The sequence below is a fragment of the Hesperophylax consimilis genome, chromosome 28 (assembly GCF_061612785.1).
Source record: "Hesperophylax consimilis isolate HC1 chromosome 28, BYU_Hcon_1.0, whole genome shotgun sequence".
Classification (NCBI taxonomy): Eukaryota; Metazoa; Arthropoda; class Insecta; order Trichoptera; family Limnephilidae; genus Hesperophylax; species Hesperophylax consimilis.
Window position 1 is genome coordinate 4,637,470 of NC_142863.1, and position 17,710 is coordinate 4,655,179.

A 17,710-nucleotide genomic window follows, 5' to 3' on the forward strand; every position below is an offset into this window, starting at 1 on the left:
TTAAAAGTGTCAGGAAAGTTTGCAAAAATTTGTCTAAAAATTGTTATAAAAATTATATAATGGAAGTGGAAAATACTATAAATCATGATGTAAAACATTTCTGGAAACACGTAAAGTCTATGAAAAAAAATGAAGTCGGGATCCCCGGAACTATGAATCATAAACAAAGGAGTTCTAGCAACATAAAAGAAATTGTTGACATGTTTGCCGATTTCTTTAAAGATGCGTTTGAACCTGACATTTCAGATGAACAAATTCCTGAATTTAATTCTGATATAAACTTGCAATTATCAAATATTAATATTAACATCACCGACATTACAAATTACCTTAAAACACTTGAACCAAAATTAAGTTCCGGGCCGGATCAAATTCCACCCATCTTGATTAAAAACTGTGCAGACAGCTTATCCATTCCGTTGTTCATATTATTTAATAAGTCTCTGTCAACGGGAAATTTCCCAAAACTTTGGAAAAAAAGTTACTTAACTCCAATATTTAAATGCGGGGATAAATCTGCAATTGAAAATTATCGTCCAATTTGTATACAATCATCAATACCCAAGATTTTTGAAAAATTAATTCTTCTAGAGATAAACCCCAGCGTGAAATCCATCATTACAACTTGCCAACATGGTTTTGTTTCAAACAGATCAACCTTAACCTCTCAGAAAAGGACTTTTATTTACTTTGTGTTCCTTTGCGAACTGTCAAAACGCGAAAATTTTTGTGTTATTCACGAGTTCTGTTAAAAGCTTCATAACTCACGCTTTGGGAAACGTAGCCTCATTCTAAAAAATGTTTTGGAAAGATTATGAAATTCACTATCGTATTGTTTTGTTATACGTAAATATTTGCGTTTCTAAATATACATTTTCTGAAAACGTCAAAAATATGTAAAAATCGCTGACCATTATTTCAAAGCTGTGAAAAATGTACCATTTTCTGAGTATCATAAAGAAATAACACTTTATATATTGAAGAAATATAATTAAAAACTATTAGTCACCTCAAAATAGTAACCGTCCAAACTAAAATATTTTTAATAAATTATTTAAAAACGCAATAAATTATGAACGAACAAGATGACAAGTCCAATCGACTTAGATAATGCACCTCGAAATTCCATAGATATTCTTGAATGCAGACGCGTAGCGTTATTCATTATCGATACTCTGTTTTTTAAATCATGGCAATCCGTATACTAGTGATGGAAATAAATCGATTTTTGTAAAATCTCGCGCGTTTACGTGAAAAGACGTACTAATGTCTTGACCGCTATTATCATATTTACGTCTTTTGACGTTCTAATGTTCCGAGTGGTTAACCAATCTATCCCTGTACGAAAATTATATAACAAATGCACTTGCTAATAGACAACAAGTCGATTCTATATATACTGATTTCAGCAAAGCGTTTGATAAGGTTTGCCATAAAATTCTTGTTAACAAGCTGGCGAAAATTGGCATAACCGGTAACGTACTATCCTGGTTTAAGAATTATCTGTTTAATCGAGAGCTTACTGTCTGCATTAAAGGTCAACTGTCCTACACCTTTACAGCTACAAGCGGCGTGCCCCAGGGATCACATCTAGGACCCATTCTTTTCAACATATTTATAAATGACGTTACAAATGTATTTAAACGTGTATTTACTTTGATGTTCGCAGATGATATGAAAATTTACCGAATTATTGACAATATTAATGACTGCTTATTATTACAATCAAATCTCATTAGCTTTTCTGAATGGTGTATCCGAAATAAATTAACCCTTAATGTAAAAAAGTGTCAAGTCATGAAATTTTTTAGGAAGAAAAACCCATTGATTTTCACATACTGTATGAATAATCAAGTCTAATCCAACATAAATTTTTACGAAACATAAATTATAGATTAGGTATTCCCATTGAAAACATTAACTACACCTCACTATTGAAAGTCATGGGCCTTGCCACTTTAAAAGAAAGAAGAATATGTTCTGATCTCTTTTTTCTTTATAAAATTGTTAATAACATGTTTGACTCCCCTGAACTCCTTAGGCTGATTGACTTTCATGTGCCTAGTAGAACGGTTCGTCAGAAGGTACCTTACCATTGTAACATTGCAGGTACGAAAGCAGAATTAAATTCAGTAATGAACCGACTGCACAGTGCAGGGAATAAATATAACATGAACACCAACGGTACTGAATGTCTGTCAGCCTATAAAAACATTGTTATTAAATCTTTATGTCTATCTTGATTTTTTTTAGATTCATTGTTATTAAATCTGTATGTCTATCTTGAGCTTTGTAATGTTTATAATTTTCAATGTATCTAAAGTTATAGAAATGTGCATCCTATAGTTTACTCTGTTTGTTGTTTTTAACTTAATATTTTTATACTCGGTACATTTTTAATTGTTTTATCTCTTCTACTCTCTGATTATATCAAATGTATTATAATTGTATCATATGTAAAAGCCCTAATTGGGCGTGTACAAACAAATAAATAAATAAATAAATTACTCACTGGATGACCTCAAATAGATTGAAACTGAATCCCACAAAGACTGAGTTTCTGTGGACTGCTACAAGCAGACGTCAGCATAACATTGAAAACTCCCCAATAACCATTTCCGGAAGTGACATCACTCCAAAAACGTGCATCAAATTACTGGGTGTCAATCTGGACGCTAATTTTTCCCTTAAAACTCAGGTGAACAGAACTGTAAGCACGGGGTTCTTTCAATTAAGGCAAATTAAAGCAGTGCGGAGAAACCTGCCAACAGAGGCGACTAAATTGCTAGTCAATTCCTATGTTGTTTCACGTCTAGATTATTGCAACGGAATATATGCAAATCTCCCTAAATGTCAAATCAACAAATTACAATCCGTTTTCAACGCCGCGGCAAGGCTTATCACCGGAGTATCTAAATACTCCCACATTTCAGAGCATCTCAAAAATCTGCACTGGCTCAAATGTCCTGAAAGAATCCAGTTCAAGGTATGCTGGATGGTATTTAAGTCACTTAACGGAATGGCTCCGGCTTATTTATCAGAATTGTGTATTCCAGAAGATTCCAATTCCCGACAGTCAACCCTTAGGTCAGCAACGTCATCAGCTATCGGAAGGTTGAAGGAACCAAAGCGCACACCAGATACTAAGTTCGGTGAGCGTGCTTTTGCCGTGTCAGGACCTAAAGCCTGGAATGGACTGCCACATGATTTGAGAATGATCGCAGACTCGACAGAATTTAGGTCTAAACTTAAAACGCACCTTTTCAGACAGTCGTATCCATAATTTCAGAAACCTCCACTTTCACAGTTGACGGCAATTTAAATTTAAATTAACAAAATGTAAAAAATACTAAAAATAAAATAAAATAAATAAAAATAATAATTAAAAATAAATAAATAAAAATGATAACAACTAACAATTTGTAGGCTTTTAAGACAGTTAAAATACATTTAAATTAAAATAAAAACTATAGCAGACTTAAGATCATGCGACGACCAGTGTTTTTTGATATAGTGTCCTCTGCGTGCAGTTCTATCTTTTATAAGCATAAACTTTTTAATATAAGTGTGTTTGTTGGAAGTGACTTGCCAGGTAAGTATGTTTTGGTATCTTTTCTAAATAACAAATGTAGATCCTAGGAAATAAATTGTACAGCGCCCTTGAGGTGATTTTTCACAAAAACGGCGCTCTACAAATTATCCAATTATTATTATTATTATTATTATTCTGACTACTTTCTTGTCCCATGCCAAAACTGACATTAGATAATAGAAATCACACATCATTTTTTATTGTTATTAAGTTTAATTTGTAGAACTCCATTTTATTTTTTTATTTTTTTATATATACAATAATATTATTATTGGGTTTATAAAAACAATTTATTTTTAAACAAGTTCTGCTGTGTAATTATTATTACGCGTGACAGCTGTTTCGCCCTCTGAAGGCATTATCAAACTGTGGGTAGCCCACTTACAGACGATACATTTATATTATTTCTAGGTAGGTATTTTAATTTCAATTACTGATTTCTTAATTGATTTCTGTGTAAAAATGTTAGAAATTATTGATGGTTATTACCCTAGTAAAGTTTCCCCAATTAGTGTAATGTTTAAATTTGACTGAATGTCTTAATGTTAGTTATTCCCAAACGATGACTCATAGGGTTATTTTAATAGTATAATTAAGTACTTCAAAGGCACTCAAATTACAAAATAGTGGCATTTATAAACTCCAGTGTGACGAATGCAACGCTGTTTATGTTGGACAAACGGGCCGGTCCTTTAACACTAGGTTCAAAGAACATATAAGATCTTTTAAAAATAATAATAAAATACAATCTCAATTTGCCAAACATCTCCTAGATGAAAATCACTCACTTAATGATAATAATAAACCAACTCCGTTACACGTACAAAATAAAGGCCGTAAACTTAATCTTTTAGAGCAGTTAGAAATTAACAAAAATTCTAATAATCCGAAAGCTATTCTAATTAATGAACAAACCAATATAATTCGTTCACCCCTACTAGATATCTTCAAACCTAGTGCAAATACGAGTGCACATTGAAGTACTTAATTATACTATTAAAATAACCCTATGAGTCATTGTTTGGGAATAACTAACATTAAGACATTCAGTCAAATTTAAACATTACACTAATTGGGGAAACTTTACTAGGGTAATAACCATCAATAATTTCTAACATTTTTACACAGAAATCAATTAAGAAATCAGTAATAAGGAAGTTGAGTGAAAAATATTTTGACTTATAAAAAATATGTTCATGTAGATCAAAAAATATCGATTCTAAATATATAAATATATTTCTATATTATTATTCTTAGAATTAGTTAAACGTTCTTGAAAAAGCATTCAATAGCAATAGACTGTATACGCTCCACGATTGGTCGAAAGAATTCTGTCGTCACATGTGTCGTGACTTGTACGTACAACGGAACACCTATGGTGCATCTCTTTCTATTACATGAGAGATGGTCGGTTTAGATGAGAGAGCTGTATAGGCCAAAGGTTTATTTGGGTTTGTCAAATATATGTACGTATTTGTTATTATTATTATATGAAATAGATTTCTAAAGATACATATTCGTATAGTGCTTTATAATAATATGTTGTTTATTGCATAACTTAGATGTTTTTATTATTATACATGTCACATAGCATGTGATACACTTCAGGCCGCCGGCCGCTCAGAAAAGTCTCACAGTGAACTGGGCTGTAAACCGTTATTTTACTTTTGGTCTCTACTTTTCTGCGCGGTGGTCCTGAATTCGCGCGGGGAACGTCAACAAGTAGCGACGGCAATACCGTACCGGGCGTGAAAAGCAAATATTCTAACTTAAAATATTAATTTAACTATCAAATCTTAATCAATTTTCTTTTTTTTTTAATAACATCAATTATAATAGACGGTTAACATTGGTAAAAAAATTACTGGAATTCCTTGTTAAAGAATTAAAAAAATTTCCATACATAATGCTTAAGCGACGTGGTTTTCACAGTTCTAATGACGTCACACTACACCCCGCCTGTTACCGCTCGGATTCCGCTCGTTTTGGCGGGCTTAATAAAATTTAAACTTTGAGAATTAATTTAACTATGAAAACAAACTTAAAAAAAAAAAAAAAAAATACCAGTATTTAAGTTTGAATGCGAACATTGATAAAAAAAAATAAAAAAAATGGACTCAACTTCCTTATTGTAATTAAAATACCTACCTAGAAATAATATAAATGTATCGTCTGTAAGTGGGCTACCCACAGTTTGATAATGCCTTTAGAGGGCGAAACAGCTGTCACGCGTAATAATAATTACACAGCAGAACTTGTTTAAAAATAAACTGTTTTTATAAACCCAATAATAATATTATTGTATATATAAAAAAATAAAAGAAAAAAATAAAAAAAAACACATCATTATGTTTACTTTTTCAACGTGTATTTGTAATAGTCGTCAAAAACATTTATTTTGCTGTCAAATCAATTATGCCACCCAATCGAAAAGCAATTGGTCGATCTACCTCTCAAGCAAAGGGATTAAGGCATTACCAACTTCAGAAAAAGATGAGTAAAGAGTTACAGCTCAGTGAAAATTTATTGTATCCTATATTTCAAATATAAAATTGATATGTATCATCAACATTACCAAGTATCAAGTGTAACAGTCGATTATTTCAACTCTCCGTTATAAAACTAGTTAATCCGCAATAAATCACTACAATAACTAATTTCTCGGTGGTATCTCAATAACTATTGCCATTCGAAACTGTTAGTGTTTATAAACCGTACTGTGCAAACATTATTATAAATTTAAAACGAAAAGTGACATTTACTCACGACACTGGTTGCTCTGCATGTTTTGTTTATGCTGAGTGAGCTGAATATACATTTGTTATAGTAGTTCCCGCTTAGTGCTGCAGGGTTGTCAAAACTTAATTCTTGTCCAAAATTAAAAAATAATATTTATTTTATTTTCATTATGAATAATAACGATAGTGCCGTGTCATCATTAAATATGGCGACAGAATCAATTAGTGCCCTCCATAAAGCCATCACCGATCCTGCACTTAAAATCACCAGGGATCAAATGACAAAAATATTGTCACTACGAACGTCACAGCGGTGCTGCCAAGGTTTGTTATCTATGTGAGGATGTTGTGTCAGCGCTCTTTATTGGCAGCAGACACATGTCAGCGCTATATTGGCGGCAGACACATACCTGAACGGATGACGAACCTCGTGTTGGCACAGTTGGTCTAAATAACAAATGTAGATCCTAGGAAATAAATTGTACAGCGCCCTTGAGGTGATTTTTCACAAAAACGGCGCTCTACAAATTATCCAATTATTATTATTATTATCAACCGTCTCTGGAAACATGACAGACGTAGGAGTGAAGGTGGGGATTCTCGTGGGTAAAATTGATACTTACGAAAGGACAATTGATAAGCAACAAATTCCAGTAAACTGCTTTCCAATAAATGATTTGTTCGCGGAGGCAGAAGTAAGAAAAATCCGATCGAAGAATATCATTCTCTTTAATGTTCCGGAGAGCATCTCGGAATCTACTGCAACGACTATCGCAATGGATAAAGAAAAAGCCGTTTCAGTAATTAGTGATATTAATAGCGAAATCATACCAAATTTCGTAAAGATGTATCGACTGGGTGTACAAAGAGCTAACAAAACAAGACCAATTAAGATCGAATTTAAGGGATCTGTATCGGCGCGTGAAGTTTTATCAAGAAGTGCAAGAATTAAAAATGGTATCAAAGACAGTAATGATCAAACTAATTTGCAGAGGGCTCAACTTCAGGATTTACGAAACAAACTTGACACGAGGAAGAAAAACGGTGAAACAAATATCACAATCAAATACGTGAACTCAGTCCCAAAAATTATAAACTGTGTACCAAAAAACTACGACAGCAAATAATAAAGTGCTATTATCAAAATGTGAGAGGTATCCGCACCAAACTTCCCATTTTGGTAGCATCGGCAGCAACCATCAGCTGTGATATTTTATTTTTGTGAAACATGGCTTGACTCGGGAATCAAATCTGCTGAATTAGGCTTCCCTAATTTTAATATATGCCGCACGGACAGAAATTCTAAAACAAGCGCCAAAACACGAGAGGGTGGTGTAGCCATTGCTATCTCAAAAAATCTCAGTTCCTCAAAAATATCCACAAAGAACCCAAGCAAAGTGAACACCTCTAGCGGAAAAATAATAGTGGGATGTGCGTACCTACCTCCAAATTCTGACGTTCAATGCTACAGCAATCACTGTGAAGAGGTTGAATCAATTTGCGCCCAATACCCTCATACAAAATTACTTCTAGTTGGTGATTACAACCTGCCACATTACGACTGGTGTAATATAAGTACTGACAATTATTGTTCCAATGTTCAAATTCGTGAAGTTAGAGATATGGCCCTGTTCTTGGGACTAACTCAGTGTAATTATGTTCATAATATAGGTGGCCGTACGTTGGACTTGGTCTTTTCCAATGTGTCATCTGTGTTGTGAGAAGTACAGAAATACTTTTGCCCGTCGATGTTTACCATCCGCCACTAGAAATATGTGTGTCTAATCTTAAACCAATTCCCACTGTAAAAAAGATAGAAGAAACTCGCAATTTCAAAAAAGCAGACTATGTTCAAATTTCTAACTTTCTTAAACAGAGTGACTGGTCATTTTTAGACACTGATGCTGATATTATACGACGGATGTACAACAGATAACATAAGTTAATATTGGATCATTCCAAAAAGTTCTGCCTCCGAGAAGCGAGGACGCACATTGAGGTCTTATTCTATAGATCGCGTTGAACTACAGAATTATGTTCGCTACTTATGCTACAGAGTGCTAATTTATTACAGCTAGAAATTTCCAAGTCGAATGCTCTGAAAATCCAACCGCTCAACTCATATTAGAGTTATTGACACGATCGCTCGAATGGATATCAGCGTTTGTTGCGCGCACTTATTTATTTTTTATTTGCTCTCTGTCTAACGTAAAGAAGAGCGCCTGTGACGGGAGGGCGGAGTGCATTTTATTTTAATACAAATCTACACTTTTATTCAGAGATTGGTTAAATTTTCTAAATTGTGAAACCTTTTACTGAAGGTGATTTTATTAAGGAATGCTGCAGAAATAGTTTGTCCTAGAAGTGTGACGGCTTTGACGGCGTGCAATGGCAATTTTCGATAAACGTTATCGAAAATTTTAATTGATAAATGACTAACAGTACAATTCAGTGATGTTGGAGTGACTTTCCAAAAAATTGCCAGTCAGGTTTAAAAATACAAAAAAATTGGCATGTAGAAATTTCCATGTTTGGAAGTACCTACTGGCAGTGTGTAAGGAGTTTTTAAAAGGGCAGGCTGTAGGAAATAAAGGAAATTAATTTCTATTAAAAAAAAAATTCTTGGAATAACTTAACTTTAATAAATTTTGGAGGATATACCCATCAATGTAATACATCATTTAGTTGAAGATTATACCCATCAATGTAATACATCATTTAGTTGAAGGTTATACCCATCAATGTAATACATCATTTAGTTGCAAGATAATATTGTTAATTCTGAATTTGAAATATGAGATCGACAAAAACGACGTGTAATAATTACGTCCTAATGGTAGAGTGGTTAAAGACGTTTTCTCTGAAAGACAGAGATTCCCGGTTGAGACCGTTATCTTTTTATTTTTCCGTGTCTTGTTCTGTTTCATGTTTCATTTAGATTTTAGTATTATCTTCTTTAATGAGATATTAAAAAAACTTAATACAGATGTTTTAGTTTCGCTAAGAATGGCAAAGCTGCTGACTTCAGCCGATGTTGGTCGGGATTATCACATTAAATAATTGTTTCACTTATGCATATTACAAATTTAAGGCCAATTACTGGACGTATAAAATTTTCAAGCAAGAAAGCTAAAATAATATATATATATATATAGCAAGCAATTAAGAGTTAGCAGGTTTTTTTGTAGCGGAGCTGGTACAAACGTCAAATATTTAACAAGTAATTGTGGATAATTTTTATTGTAATGTAATTAATCCAATGGATTATTAACTTTCTAAAACATATTTTCTTCGATATTATCCAAAAGTTATATGAGCAAAAGAGATGTTTTTTGCAGAAATCTCGTATTACATGAGGCAATTAAAAAAATAGTACATTTTCTAACGGCACAACGGCAAAATAAAAAAACAAATTTTTGGCACGAAAGTTTCCTTGTGAAAACTTACTATTTTTACTGGCGAACCTGCTGCTTGGAAATATAACTACGGCGAAATTTCTTCAGTGAGTTATGAGAAGTTATTAAGTTCCAGTTTTGGTCGCCGTGGGGACGCAGGTAAATTTTGTAACGGTATTTCAAGTTAATTTTCAAAGTCTTCATTTTTTGGGTCCAGTCGCCTGCAAACCAAAATGAACCTTACGGTCGGTTAAAATTGAGGGGCAGAGTGGTCGTTTTTGCCAGCAGACCCCTGATTTTATTTTTTTGCGCAAAGGCTATGTGGAATTTACCCGAAAGATACGATTTGAATTCGACCAATCAAAGGGCCGAAAACGTCCAAACGATAGCATAATAATACTATCAGATAATTATTTGGTTAGTAAAATTGCACTAATTAATAGAGGTATCAACAGATGGCACTGATTGCTATATTGGTGATTTGTACCAAAAAGGCATGACCTTTTTCAACACTAAAACAAACGAATCATCCCTACAATTAGCATTCCGCGAACATCAACATTTTTGTGTCGAATCGAGACAACATTTGAATATTACGTATACGTCACTTTGCATACATGGTTAATAAGAACCTTAGAGTTTGATTTGCTAGGCTTAGAAAATTTGACGCGGTACCTGTTTCAAAACAACATAATCAAGTCACATTAAGAGAAAAATAAGTTTTCACCACGTCAAAACACGTAAAATAGTTTGTACCCATGGAATAAATTTTAGTGTAAGGACTTCGGCTACGAAATAACGAAACTCGGTGAGTGGAAATGCGTACATCAATAGGTGCGAAACCTTGGTCAATTTACAATCTATGTTTGTGTCAAACTATATATACATAAGTATTTTCCACTTTCCGGCGTTTCATTATTTCGTTAATAGGATATAAATACATTTTCAACACGACAAACCGCAGTGAAATTATCAACAAAATCTCCCACTACAACTTCAGCCGTCTTTGTACAAAGAACCGGTAGACTCGCGCAGGTCTTTCATGAAGATGAAGATAGTCGAGGGAGGTCATGACCAACAGCGGAAGTCAAATGGCTCAACTATTGATTGTTCTACATCAATTGGCAAAACTGGAGACAGTTGATGTTGGTCACGTCCAAAAGTGGATATCAAAAGGCTAATCTTTCTTTACGTTATAGATGGACATAAGAACTGGAGACAATTGAGGGAGGCCACATCCACATTCAGTACCAACAAACTGATGGACGTCAGGAGACACAGAGTGAATAGAATGGATACCGTGGGTGGTGGCAGTCAGAGTGGCAGCTGCATCTTGGGGTCGGTGCACTGGCGCAGGTGCTGCACAGCTGTGGCGATGGCGGGCCCGGCCTGCGGCAGGAGTGCTGCTTCTCGCTCCAGCACCGTGGCGGCGGCACCCAGCGCCTCCACCCAGCCCAGGGCCAGGGCGGCACGGCGCACTCGGTTCACCTCCTGCCCAGTGAATTATTTCTTTAGTACATTGGAGGAGACCCCACCACTTTCCCAACGGAAAAGGAATCATTTCCTCCTTCACCGCACACGTCAAGACCTCCAATTTCCCTGCATACGGGGTTAGCAAGCAGTATGCAAGTACTTACATAGTTAGTTTTAAATTACAGGCACCGCAATGATGAAAGTAGACATGTATACTATAACAAGAGATAGTGTAAAAGAGAAAAAAGGAGATCTAAAATCAAATATGTAAGTATACAAGGTTGTGAAGTTGCATCATCGCGTACCCAAGACAGCTAAACCCAGGTACCCAGGGCAGTCCCATTCCTTTAGCAGTGTGTGTTGTAACTCTACGTGACCACGCTCAGCTAAACTGCTTCATCAGGCCAGAGTTAAGTTAGCCGGCAGATACTGCAGATAGTACCTAACTGCCAATAACCCTGTACAAATCGCAAGCGCCCTGCGGTCGAATTTGGCAGCCACCTCTGGTCTGGAGACCTGACCGTGCAGAAACGGGTGTTCCATTTGATAGATTCTCCTATCTTAATAAACCGATTGCAATCTTTAGAGTACAGGTGTCGGGTGGGAATGCTGCCCTTGTTCTACCAATATTCAATGGAAGATGCTCTGAGGAACGAGTGTCAATGATTCCTTCACATGAGAACGGGTCTCTTCGACAACTCGTTCCAACATTCAACAGCTCCGCTATGGAATCGTATGCCGACTGTGTTCCCTCCCTCCTACAACACGGGTCATTTAAATAACCCTGTTTCACTCATTCCTTTGCTCAAAAAGACCCAAAAACGAACGACCCTGAAGGAAATTACTTCCCTCGGGAACTCCTGTGGATTTTGTTAAAGTTTTGGTTAATTTACACACGAAAGTGGGGAGCAGATGGATTATAGAAACAGGAAAGGGGAATGGGAAGAAAACGAGAAAGATAAAAGAAACGGTGTAGGGAAAAAAAGTTTAAATAAAAGTGTCACCTTGTTAAAGTGATGTGTCTTCTCAGGCAGTTTTCTGGCATGGCGCAATAGCTTGTGCAGATCTGCCTGGAGGCCGGCCGGTCTCACCCACACAGCACCTGCCGCTGCGTAGCTGCGACGCTCCGACGAACGCACCGGGAAGCAATTGTCTACAAACAATACAAACAGGTACCATCAGCGGCCACCACAGATAACAGAAACAAGGGAGATGGGCTATGAACCATTAATGACTGTTTTAACTTACACATGATGATTCCAGTGGCGCCCAGCTAATATGTGCTCCTTAGCGCCGAACAACCAACAAAATTTCTGACATGGCTAATCACAATCCGAAATTCGGTTAGGTTATATATCTCATACAAAAAGTTACCTACTTATTGAGCGCGCTTAACTTGCAGACCGACCGTGACTAGTGCCTATTTTCGTAGCAGTTCGTTTTCGATTGCGATACAAAATTTAACTGCTTTGTTTGCATATTCTGTGGAACAGTCGAAAGCGTGGGTACATACTATTCTTTGCAAATATGTATTACCATACCGCGGACAGAGTCCGGAGCTTTACCACCACATCAGAAGGTACGGTTTGTTCAGTAGAAAGTTAAACTAAAACGCTTATGTATGATATTGTGTCTTCCCTTTACCATCTACTCTTTTTCAGCGAATGTTCCGCTTACTTCGATACAAGCACATAAGATAAAACATGTCATTAAGAGATGAGTGATGTTCAGATTAGTTATTATCAGTTCAGTCAGTTGTCGCCGTCGTCGGACATTATCTGTTCAATTTAAAACCTTTCTTGCTCTGCAAAAGTTTTGAAGTTTAATTGCAGATTATTTCGATCATAAATATCAATTGTTAAATTGGTATATCAACCGCAGGCTATATCAACTTGTATGTTTTTTCATTGTATAAATTAAAAATGTCTGTGAATGTGGAATATATTAAGAACAATAAGTCGAGTAGAGAGACTTACGGCCGTTCTTCCCAATCCTACTGACCAACTGCTGAGCCGAAATTTTGGCTCAACACTGCTCAAACGCACAACTATGCTCTTTCCAACGGAAAAGTGACAACTGAGTGATCAACCAATTTAAGGAAGCCAAACTACTGGATTAAGCTTGCCTCAGTAAATGACTACTTATAAAAAGTGTCAACAGAGTGAAACATATTTGCGAGCCCTAGGCACGGTGGCATTAAAGTCAAGCTAATACTTTATTTTTAACATATTTCATACGCTTAAATATAAAATATCTTTTTATGTATTACAGTACTTAAAAAAATATATGCATTAATAATAAATACAATAATTAATTTGTCAATGTTAATTTAGCGTTGAAAGTTTTAACTTTGATGTCATTTTATTGTCTATGAAAGTGGGCATGGCCACTTATGATAATCAACAGTAAAGATGTTTGGAAACAGGCGAATCGAACGTTAGTGAATAAATCACTTGGCTGATCGGACCCTGAGATTGATCGTTCGAAATGTTGGGAACAACGGCCGTGAATGTTGTACACCGGTGAATCCCGACATATTTTGACCACCGGCCGCCACTGATGATTCTGCACTTTTCAATTTCTACCCAGTTTAAGGGAACGGCTCGGTCCCTCAACCAGTTTTGCAGTAAACTGCTTTAAAATGCAACAAGTAATTCAAAACTACCTATATTTATAAAAAATATAAAATAACAATAATAAAGAATTGACAGAAGCATATGTTTTTGTAACTCCTGAGAGAAAACTGCCTTATCATATACATAATCAGTAAAGTCTAAGTAAGACGACAGGGAGTTCAGACGAGCTTCAATATAAAGAATAGTAGTATGTAGTTACTTTTTAAACGGCCTAATAATTAATTGTGCAAAAAACCGCACCAAATCAATGCGGGGGTGCCACAAGGATCTGTGCTGTCTCCGACGCTGTTTTTATTGCACATCAACAATCTCGTTGAATGTGCACCAATTCACTGCTACGCTGATGACAGCACCGTTCACGAGGGTTATCTTTTTGACAGGCCCCCTTCCACCTATGATGTCCGAACAGCTCGGGAAGTTTTGAAGCAAAAAATTAACCACCACCTCGAGATGGTTCGTGCCTGGGGCAAGGCCAACTTGGTCAGTTTCAAAGTCTCAAAAACCCAAGCGTGTCTGATTTCGGCAAAGAGGGAGATCAATGACTGTCGGGTGCAATTTGATGGGAGCACTCTCCCCAATAAAGACTCCATTGAAATGCTTGGAGTTACTATATCAGACCAGCTCAAGTATCGGGGATCCATAGAAGCCCGAGTAAATCAGGCCTCCAAAAAGTTGGGCGTCTTGTACAGGGCTAGGAGATTCTTCAACAGTGACCAGCTGCTGACCCTGTTCAAGTCTCAAGTCCGCCCAACTATTGAATTTGGGAGCCACCTTTGGGCTGGTGCCCCAAAATACTTGATAAACCTGCTTGAATCTGTGCAAAGGAGAGCGATCCGTCTGATTGACAACCCGTTGTTAACAGACCGATTGCCTTCTCTAATGCATAGACGCAATGTAGGCATGCTGTGTCTGTTCTACAGGTATTTCAATGGAGCCTGCTCCAAGGAGCTAGCAGCATTGATTCCTGATGCACCGGTGCACGTGCGCGAAACTCGACGGACACGAACTGAACACCCGTTCACGGTTGACGTTGGCTTCATGAGAACGGGCCGTTTTTACGACTCGTTTTTGTGTAAGTCGGCTCGTATGTGGAACGAGCTACCGGCATCTGTTTTTCCTCCCTCCTATAATCTGAGCCTCTTCAAGGCCCGCATTAACAAATCCCTTCCTACAGCACCTACCTTATTCCGCCTCACAACGCCGCCCAACCGGGTGGTGACATAGTTCCCCTGTCTGTACACTGCACAGGCAGGGACACACTTGTGAGGTTTCACATTAAAAAAAAAAAAAAAATATATAAAAAAAAAAAAAAAAATAAAAGTCGTGTTTATTTGCATTTTTTCATTATTATGGTACCGACATATTTCCGCAAAAAATCGATATTTCGAGGCCAATTTGCTACTGACCCTATAAATTCAGATATTCGATATTTAAATTACAATTTCGAGGCCGATTTCTGTGGCGGCGGACCTTTAAATTCATATATTTGATAGATAGCGAATGTCGTTGGACAACTGACTGATTGGGCCAATTGTTCGCATATCGATTGAGTTAAAATTCAACAGTTTCTATGCGTGTTAAGGTTATAAGTTAGAATTTTCAAAAAAATGAAAAAAAAATTATTTCATTTTCGTAATGAACATTTATTTAAGTACACACACAGAAAATTTCAAGTTAATCCGGCTATTATTTTCGAAGTTACACGCATATTTGTAAAGATGGGTCAGAGCGGAGACAGTGACTCCTAAACGTATTCGGGGGTTTTAAAAGGTGCACCTGACGGCGATCAAGAAGTTATGAAGAAAAAATGTATTGGACAAGTACAGAAGAGAATGGGCACGTGACACCGAGATTGTGTGAATAAAAATGTGGAAACAGTTGATAATAAAAACGAAAAAAGTACAAAAAAAAAACTTTTGGTGGAAAAGGCCAACTTAGTGGTAAAATTATCGACAAGTTGACAGTTTATTATGGCTTAGCAATTAGGAAAAATTGTGATCTCGTTGAAAAAATGTATAATGCTATCTGGGCCACATATTATCATTATTGCTCAATGGACAAAAACCTCAACACGAGAAGTGCCCGATCGGACCAGAGTCATGGTGCAGTTGGCAACGGGCAGTAGCTGCCAATAAATTACCCACTTTCAAGCATGATCATCCATCATCACCACAATATTTTGCTGAGACTATACTTCCCATTTATACAGATCTCAGCAATGAGAAATTTTTAGAAAGATGTGTTTGTGGTTTCACCCAAAACAACAAAGAGAGCTACAGTCAACTGATACGGAAAATCTCTCCAAAAATAGTTCAGGCCGGTTCCAAAACTGTAGAAACCGCTGCATACATGCTGCTGGCATATTTAATGAAGTTACAACATCATTATTATATTACATGAATGCAATAGGGGTTTTACTTAGGCCCAAAGCGCATTCATACGCCGAAAGAGAGGATAAACAGCGCGTGGCCGTCTCCGACCGCAGAGCACATGATAGCACACGAGAGGGAAGAATGGTCCGCAGACAACACCAACTCGAGTTATTAGAAGCTGCCGAAGTGGCGGAGGGTGTATTATATGACCCTGGAATAGACGACTCGATGTAACTTTAAAAAATTATTTTTTTACTCCATGTAAAGTACTTTTCAAACTTTAAACGCATTTTTCTCAAAACTGTGTTTTTAAAGTCGGTGACCAAGATTACTCGGAAACGGCTGAACCGATCAGTCTCAAATTTTAACACAAGCTTTTTAAATATATTTTAAAGTTATTAATCGAAGGCCTGTTCTTACCGATAAACTCATATTTTTTTATAAACAATATAAGGCCAAAATTTTGCCGAGAAGCCGCCATTTTGCCAAAAAAATATTTTGCTCTGTCCTTCGATCAATTAGAGGAATATTTATTATTATAAAGAAATCCGTTTGGTTTTTTCATTTTAAATAATCCAGTCCAGAGATATGATGGTCACCGCAAAATGCCTTTTTTGAGAGGAGCTTCTGGAGAACAGCTATGGCAGCTTTCAAAATAATTATTTTTACAAATAAAAATTCTTAAAATACTTTTTAAAGTTGCCATAATAGGTGTACGAATTTTTACTTTAATAAATTAAAAAGTCTTATCACGAAAAATTTTTGAAAACTCCCTTTTTTTGGGCCTCCTGACTGTATATAACCCCTTAATGTGCAGCAATTATTCTTATCTCTTAAAAGGATGCATGAGAGCATTAAGGAAGGAAGAAAAATAACCGAAATTTACTGTTAAATCCAAAGATATTAGAAGAACGAGATGTGCTATGAGCAGTTCATACTGTGTGGAATTGTTTTGCCCAGTGTCGCCGGTTTTGTTCACCAATACTACTGCACACCTTCGCATACGCTAAGGTATCCGCACTAATACATAGAACAGATTTCTGTGCGTACACGTCCCGATACCGTTCAAAGTACCCTAATTAGGTAGTACTCCGCCTACGGTCCGGCGGCCAACATAGCATATCTCGTTCTTCTAATATCTTTGGTTAAATCCCATTTGACACATGATAAGTGTCCAGTGATAAACCTCAAAGAATTTGGCATAAAATGTGTGATAACAGATAAATATTCATTTCCTTAATTATTTCAATTATTATTTAAGTACATCCATCTGTTGTCTGGTACATTATTAATACAACAACTAGGATGATGTATAAAAAGACATTTTACGGCATTTTACCACCATTGCTGTCTGTTAGATACAGATTTACGAAATGATCGTTTTTGCAAACACAAAAAAAAAATTTGTGCGCGGACAAAAATAAATTTAGAATTAAGAATTAACGAATTTCGAATAAAAAAATCATTTTGCATGAAAAAATTATTTGGAATTACGCATTTTAGA

The 17,710-nt window shown here is 36.2% G+C and overlaps 1 protein-coding gene and 1 pseudogene across 1 annotated transcript in view; one reads left to right on the forward strand and one right to left on the reverse strand.

The window, feature by feature from the left end:
- IntS14 (integrator complex subunit 14) overlaps nt 1–17,710 on the reverse strand; it is a 226,276-nt gene that overhangs the window by 189,202 nt on the left and 19,364 nt on the right. Inside the window, exons 9-10 of the mRNA XM_089648835.1 lie at nt 12,203–12,351; nt 11,025–11,216 (exon numbers count right to left, since the gene is read on the reverse strand). Of these exons, the coding sequence (XP_089504961.1) occupies nt 11,040–11,216; nt 12,203–12,351 (326 nt within the window). The 3' untranslated portion in view covers nt 11,025–11,039. The remainder of the gene's footprint in view (nt 1–11,024; nt 11,217–12,202; nt 12,352–17,710) is intronic.
- LOC149410056 (uncharacterized) lies at nt 15,642–16,440 on the forward strand (annotated as a pseudogene).